At 50.8% G+C, this 7,285-nt stretch overlaps 1 protein-coding gene and 1 long non-coding RNA gene across 5 annotated transcripts in view; one reads left to right on the forward strand and one right to left on the reverse strand.

Annotated features, from left to right (window-relative positions):
- The window catches only part of LOC147343553 (uncharacterized), a 22,906-nt gene extending 22,639 nt beyond the window's left edge, over nt 1–267 (reverse strand). For 3 of the 4 annotated variants that reach the window (XR_015156102.1, XR_015156101.1, XR_015156100.1), the window contains exon 1: nt 134–267. This is a non-coding gene — a long non-coding RNA (uncharacterized LOC147343553). Of the gene's footprint in view, nt 1–2 lie in introns of all 4 variants that reach the window. The other variant, XR_015156103.1, reaches the window with a different exon arrangement.
- On the forward strand, nt 124–7,054 carry ING2 (inhibitor of growth family member 2). Its single transcript, XM_086379912.1, has 2 exons — nt 124–1,400; nt 6,236–7,054. Exons 1-2 carry the CDS (start codon nt 1,220–1,222, stop codon nt 6,904–6,906), a joined length of 852 nt encoding a protein of 283 aa, XP_086236038.1. The 5' UTR covers nt 124–1,219; the 3' UTR covers nt 6,907–7,054.
- The last annotated feature ends 231 nt before the right edge of the window (nt 7,055–7,285 follow it).

A 7,285-nucleotide genomic window follows, 5' to 3' on the forward strand; every position in this document is an offset into this window, starting at 1 on the left:
ACCTGCAGGTCCTGGGGCGGCGGGAGACCCCCCGCAAGGCCGGGCGCAGGACGAAGCCGAGAGGGAAGATCCCAAAGGCGGGCGGCCTAAGGCAGAAAGAGACGCAGGAGGCCGCGGGGGCGCCACCGCCTACCTCCGCGATCGGCCCCCGGTGCGCCAGGAGCCTGAAGGCCGCGGTGGGAGGAGGTCGGGGCCCGAGCGCGGCGCCGGCCCGGCGGGCACACCGCCGCCGCCGCCGCCGCCGCCAAGCATGCCCGAGAGCCGCGCCCGCCGCGTCGTCCCCTCAGGCCGCCCTCAGGGTCGCGGCGGGAAGCGGCCGCCCGCTGCCGCTTTCTGAGGCTCTCCAGGGGCAGCGCTAGGCCGCACCTGATGGGGGCGGGGGCGGGGCGGAAAGTCGGAAACACCGGGCCGAGGGAGCGGGACCCAGCTTCCCTCTCCCTGAGGGAAGGGCGGAAGGAAGGCAGTCGCCCGCCCTCGCGCTACTGTCCCATTCAGACACTGAGCGGAGAGGCGGCGGGGCCGTGCTGCCCCTTTAAAAGGAGGCGGGGCGCAGCCTGCCGTTTGGCCGCCCTCCGCACCCTCCCCCCGCCCGGGCCGAGAGTTGACAGACCAATCGCCCGGGTGGCGGAGGGAAGGCGGGAGAATGCGAACCCTGCGGTAGGGCGGTAGGGGCGGGCCCCCGGGCCTCCTCTAGAGGGAGCCCTGCGCAGGCGCAGAGGCGGCCGCAGCCGGAGGGGCGGGGGCAGCCCAGCGAGAGAGACTCTTCAGCAGGCGCGGGAGGGTGATTGGGGGAAAAGCGGGCAGCGAGAGGCTTGTCATGGGGATCCGAGTTACGGGGCGGCACTGGTAGCATCTGGGGCCTCCCGGGGGGACCGGAAGTGTCAACGCTCGGGACCCCGGCGCCAGCTCCGCTAAGGGAGATCGGGAGTGGGAGGGTCCCCGCTGCTCTAGTCCTGGGAAGGGAGGGGGGAAGGAGGGAGCCGCGATCTCGCCCCGCCCCTGGGCTTGTTACGGCGGGGGCGGGGAGTGAGGGCTTCTTTCGGGGGGGGAGGGAGCGGAGATCGGGGGACTCAGCAGTGCCCTCCCGAGCGGCGGCCGGTGTCCCCGCGGCGCCGGGCTGCCGAGCCGAGGAGCCGCGGCGGCCGTGGCTGTTGCATGTGTGGCTGCTGGATGCGGAGGCGGCGGCGGCGGTGGCGGCGGCGGCGGCAGCAGCGGCAGGATGTTAGGGCAGCAGCAGCAGCAGCAGCAGCAACTCTACTCGTCGGCCGCGCTCCTGACCGGCGAGCGGAGCCGGCTCCTCACCTGCTACGTGCAGGACTACCTCGAGTGTGTGGAGTCGCTGCCCCACGACATGCAGAGGAACGTGTCCGTGCTGCGGGAGCTGGACAACAAATATCAAGGTAGGGGCCGCGGATCCTCCACCCCGACTCGGGGCCCGGGCACGGTCGCTCGGAGCCTGCCCCAGGGAAAGTGCCACTTTTCCAGCTCACCCCGAGTGTACACAGTGTGTGTGGGGGTCTGGCATGTGGGACCCGGGGCAGCGGGCCCCCGCAGGTGGGGTTCCGGCCCTCCCCCTTCCCCCGCTGCGGACTTCTTGTGTGGGGGGGTTTGAGGGTGGAAGGGAGCGGTGGCCGCCCGTCAGCCCCCGCTGCAGACCCAGCGGCTGTAGCCGCTGTGAAGACGAAATCAGCCATTTTTAAGCAGCAAGCTCATTTGTTCCGGGTGTTCGCCCGCCGGGTGCCGCAGACCCCTCGGCGCCCCGGCCCGGGGAGCGTGCAGCCGGGCGGTGGAGGGACGGGTGCCGTGGGGAGTGAGCGGCCGGCCGCGGCCGGACTCCCGCGGGCCCACAGGGCCGGGCTTCCTTCAGCCCAGCCCGCCTCAGGCCCCCACCCCCTGAGCGCAGATGCACTGGAACGTGCTGGGGGGGAGGGGGCGAGGGCGGACTGCGAAGGCGGCCTCCGGGGAGGTCCCTCCCCCGGCGGTCCGGAGCTCCGGGCTCGGGAATCGAGTCTTCCCCCGTCTCCCGCCCCAGGGAAAGTTCCGGGCCGCAGCCTTTCCCGGCTGCTACAGCCGAATGGTTGAAAGGCTAGGGGGCTCCCCACGGGGGAGCCGAGGGGTGTGTGTATGTGTGTGTCTCTGTGTGTGGGGCGAGGAGGACCCCTACCCCCCGCCTGGGGGCGGGGCTTGCAAGGTGACGTAGATGTGGGCGGGGCGCGGGCACGCGCGCTCCCGCCCGTCCGGAAAATGGCTCGTCGAGGGCAGGCTCGGGCGGCTGTGCAGGACGTTAGCTCGCCCTCAGCGCAGTCAGCGTTGGGATTCGGGACACGTTTGTCTGTGAATTTTCGACTCCACCTCCTCCCCCCCCCGCCCTAATCACTCAAATCACGACAGAAATACAGTCAGCCTCCGGGACCGTCGCCGATCCCGGCACCGCGTAGGTTCCGGGCCCTGCGTCACTTCCGGGTCTTCTAAGGGTGTGATCTGGTTGACTGGGCAACCGCCTGGCGTCCCTCAACTCCGGAGTCCCTCCTCCGCCGAGTTTAAATGCTGTGGCAAAAGCCGCCCTTTGTGGTCAGACCCAGACAGCTAGGACAGGGAATCGACTTTTCTTACAGAGCGTGTTATTTGTTATTTGTCATTGGTGACCCTTTCACCTGCAACTGCAAGGGGAGGAGTTAACTTAAATGGGGAGCCGTTTGCGGTTAATAATCCCGAATCAAGCAACCGACCTTGGACCTGATGTGAAATCAGCCCTCTGAACTTTAAAAAGATAACTTCTTGGACCCATTCTCAGTTTTTCGACCCGTCGCTAATCCTACAATTTAGTGTCTTAACGCATTTCTGGGGTGGTATTTTGGGGCCTGCAGCCTGATAGAATATTTAGTTGTCTCTGTGTCTTGTTTTTTAACCTATTAAAAAACAGTTTAAAGGCAGTTTATTTCTGCCTTTTGAATCCATATTGACAGGACTGGTCTCTTTTGGGGTGGGGGAAGTGATTAATACAGATTACTTACTGGTTGTCAGTTGCTGCACTGCGTTCAGAACATTATCCCATTTAATCTTCACAGCTCAATGAAGTAAACATTCATTTTTCAGACAAATTTAAATTTACAAGGAGTTTGAGTAACTTGTCCAATTAAGCGGGGAATGTTTGACTCCACAGCGGGGCTTCTTCAGGTGCACATGGTCGTTTCTAAAGTATTTAAATCTTTTTTTTTTTTTTTTAATGCTCTCCAAAGGTGTTTTCTATAGACATGGAGCACATACCTGAATTGTAACCTAAAAATATTACATGTGTGCCTAAGAGTTGTATGTGGAACCTTTTTAGTTTTCCAATGATAATTCTGAAGTTTGTAAAACTTGGATGCTTTTACATTTCTTTAAAGACCTGTTTGAGTTCACAGAAGTTAAGATACTTTAATTTGAATTGGCGAGCGATAATTTGTTATAGGAAATATGCAGTCTTGACCATGTAGATTTGACCACGTGAGAAACAGTATTGGGCCTTGAAAGACTGCTAAGTCGCTTCAGTCGTGTCCGACTCTGTGTGACCCCATAGACGGCAGCCCACCAGGCTCCCCCGTCCCTGGGATTCTCTAGGCAAGAACACTGGAGTGGGTTGCCATTTCCTTCTCCAATGCGTGAAAGTGAAAAGTGAAAGTGAAGTCGCTCAGTCATGTCGGACTTTTAGCGACCCCATGGACTGCAGCCTACCAGGCTCCTCCCTCCATGGAATTTTCCAGGCAAGAGTACTGGAGTGGGGTGCCATTGAGAGATTATAAAAAGTTGTAGCTCCCTTAAGACTATCAGATCAGATCAGTCGCTCAGTCGTGTCGGCTCTTTGCGACCCCATGAATCGCAGCACGCCAGGCCTCCCTGTCCATCACCAACTCCCGGAGTTCACTGAGACTCACTTCCATCGAGTCAGTGATGCCCTCCAGCCATCTCATCCTCTGTCGTCCCCTTCTCCTCCTGCCCCTAATCCCTCCCAGCATCAGAGTCTTTTCCAATGAGTCAACTCTTCGCATGAAGTTCGTTTCAAAAGTAATACAAAAACAGTGATCTAGTTTCACTCTATGCACATGATTCCTAAGCTCAACTTTCAGTTTTCTGTTAGCTTTGTATACTTGTGTGTTTTTGATTTTTCATGTCTTTAATTTCTTTGCTAGTTCTTAAGTATTTTCTGCTTTTTTATTTCATATTTACAGTAATAGTGATATAAGTTATTTAGACAAATTTTTTTCCTATTTCATACATTTTCAGAAATTACTGAAGAACCCTAAAAGTAGACTTAAAAACTTTTAAAGATAGAGGAATGAAGAAAACAATTGCATAATTGAATGAAGTATTTATTATGTGTGTGTTAGTCGCTCAGTCGTATCTGACCCTTTGCGATGTCAAGGACTGTATCCTGTCAGTTTCCTCTGTCCATGGAATTCTCCAGGCAAGAAAACTGGAATGGGTTGCCATTTCCTTCTCCAGGGGATCTTCCTGACCCAGGGATTGAACCCAGGTCTCCTGTATTGCAGGCAGAATCTACCGTTTGAGCTATCAGGGAAGCCCAGTTTATTGTGGGGTATTGTTATTAGAGAACCTCAATTTTTGTTCCGGTATTCTTGTTCATAATTTCCTTCATAATCAAAGGTTATTTACACCTTTGAGCTAAAATTTCGAATTTAATATCCAGTGCCTTCCATGCAGGTGTGTAGAATGTGCTTAAAGGGTAGAGCCAAACTGACAGGTATGGTGCAGTTCAAAGTCTAGGGTGGTTACCTGTTGAGTTTCAGTGTCTTCACATGCAGAAGTGGTGGCTTGCTCACAGGATTGTGATCATGAGAAAGTTGCATGGAAGGGACTCAGTGAGTGTTAGTGGCCTTTCTTCCGTCACTATGTAATTAAGGTGTCTTGCAAAGGTGAATTTTTACCTCATATATAGTATCTGTGTTACTATAATTAGCTTCTAATTCCTGATTATTGGATAAGGCTGCCTTTATTTTTTAAACTTCAATTTTTGTGTGTCTGAGGGGAAAATATAGAACTTTTTTTTCCTGGAAGAAAGTTGAGTTCTAAAGAAATCCACTTACATACCTAGCTGGGAAAATGAGCAAGATGTGAACATTATTTAAAAATACTCTGTGCGGGTGTGAGTACCCTCAGACATGTGGGGGCACATTGTCCAGTAAATAGTTGTCCTTTGTGTGAGTACCTACAGTTTCCAAGGAGGTTCTATTTCATAAGTTGTGTTGAATACATGCTCTATGTTACCTTACTTGGAGACACCCCCCAATGTATGTTACTCATCTAACATTTTTGTTCTTGTCGTTAGAGTAATGACATTAGAAGATAAAACAGTGATATGGCATGTGGTGTGATAAATTCCAAGTTAATTTTTGTTTCTGCGCTGTTTCTAAGAACTCTTTCAGGTAGCATTGTATCTCATAAGAACAAGAAAGAGGACAGATTTGAATAAGACACTTATGTAAATTTGGTGACATCTGGAACTATATTTTCAGATTTTTGTATGTCTTCTAATGACTCAGCCATTTTTAGTTGATTGAAGTGTATCCCACATTCTCTAAAGTACCTAAATCAGCAGATCAAAAAACTGAGGACCAAATGCTGAGTTATCTACAAAAGCACAGTGACCCATTGCTGACTTAACTATAATTTTGTTAATAGCTTAGTCAGTTGATGCCAGAACCTGAACCTAAACCTGTTCTGGAAATAGTTTGATTTTCAGCGTCTCCCATGTGATGCAATAAAAGAGCCATTCAAGCGAATATCATGGAAAGCTAAGAGTTATTTGTGTCTGCTTTGCTTAATCTCCAGGGGATGATCTGAAAGTCGAGGTAGAGAGTGCCTCTGGGGCCATGTAGCAAGTCACGGATTGAACTGTCTAGCCTAGTCCCCGTGAAAGACTTATTTTTAATTAGCCACACATCTTTTGTCCTTTCTAGTGTAGATTAATGAATATTAGGGAGGGCTCATTCTTTTTATTAGCTTATTTCTAAAAGTACTTTCATGTTGGATAATGTGTGGTCTTGGTAAGGACAATAAAATGTTTTTACTGTATTCATACTATGCAGGAATGTGGTTTTATGGTTGAGTTCTTTTTTTTTTTTTTTGAGTTCTTTCTTACTGTACCAGTTCTGGGAAAAATAACTAACTTGAAAAATGTTATATGTGCCAACGTGCATTTTCTTTTTTTTCTGATTTTTTTCTTTTCTTTTTTTAGAAACATTAAAGGAAATTGATGATGTCTATGAAAAATATAAGAAAGAAGATGATTCAAACCAGAAAAAACGCCTCCAGCAGCATCTCCAGAGGGCATTAATCAATAGTCAAGAACTGGGAGATGAAAAAATTCAAATTGTCACACAGATGCTCGAATTGGTGGAAAACCGGGCAAGGCAAATGGAGCTCCACTCCCAGTGTTTTCAAGATCCAGCCGAAAGTGAGCGAGCTGCGGATAAAGCGAAGATGGACTCCAGCCAACCAGAACGGTCTTCCAGAAGGCCCCGCCGGCAGCGGACCAGTGAAAGCCGCGACCTGTGCCACATGACGAACGGGATCGAGGACTGTGACGATCAGCCCCCCAAAGAAAAGAAATCCAAGTCCGCCAAGAAAAAGAAACGCTCCAAGGCCAAGCAGGAAAGAGAAGCTTCCCCTGTCGAGTTTGCAATAGATCCCAACGAACCTACATACTGTTTATGTAACCAAGTGTCTTACGGGGAAATGATCGGATGTGACAATGAACAGTGTCCAATCGAATGGTTTCACTTTTCGTGTGTTTCACTTACCTATAAACCAAAGGGGAAATGGTATTGCCCAAAGTGCAGGGGAGATAATGAGAAAACAATGGACAAAAGTACTGAAAAGACAAAAAAGGAAAGAAGATCGAGGTAGTTAAAGGCCATCCACATTTTAAAGGGTTGTCTTTTATATAATGCTTTCAGAATTTACTTTCAGAAAATGTTTTAGGGTAAATGCATAAGACTATGCAATAATTTTTAATCATTAGTATTAATGGTGTATTAAAAGTTGTTGTACTTTGTCTGTGACCTTAATTTTCTGCACTGAATTACCAAATATTTTAAACCAGGTAGTCTTCAGATCGCCTGATGAAAGGAGCAGGGACTAGAAAAGGGTGGCTTGAACATGATAAAAACTTCACACACCATGCCTGTTTCATCTTCACTGAAACTGCAATGCTAATTTGGGGGGAAACACCAAAGTTTTGCTAGCATTTTAGTTCTGTGTGCTTAAAAAAGTTTAGATACAGTTG

This window comes from Bos grunniens, chromosome 27 (genome assembly GCF_055505025.1).
Source record: "Bos grunniens cultivar Pamir isolate PY7600 chromosome 27, Bosgru_T2T1.0, whole genome shotgun sequence".
Lineage (NCBI taxonomy): Eukaryota > Metazoa > Chordata > Mammalia > Artiodactyla > Bovidae > Bos > Bos grunniens.

Coding starts and splice junctions, on each gene's coding strand:
- ING2 (XM_086379912.1), top strand. CDS start 1,220: ATGTTAGGGCAGCAGCAGCAGCAGCAGCAGCAACTCTACTCGTCGGCC. Junction 1,401..6,235: donor GCTGGACAACAAATATCAAG/GTAGGGGCCGCG, acceptor TTCTTTTTTTAG/AAACATTAAAGGAAATTGAT.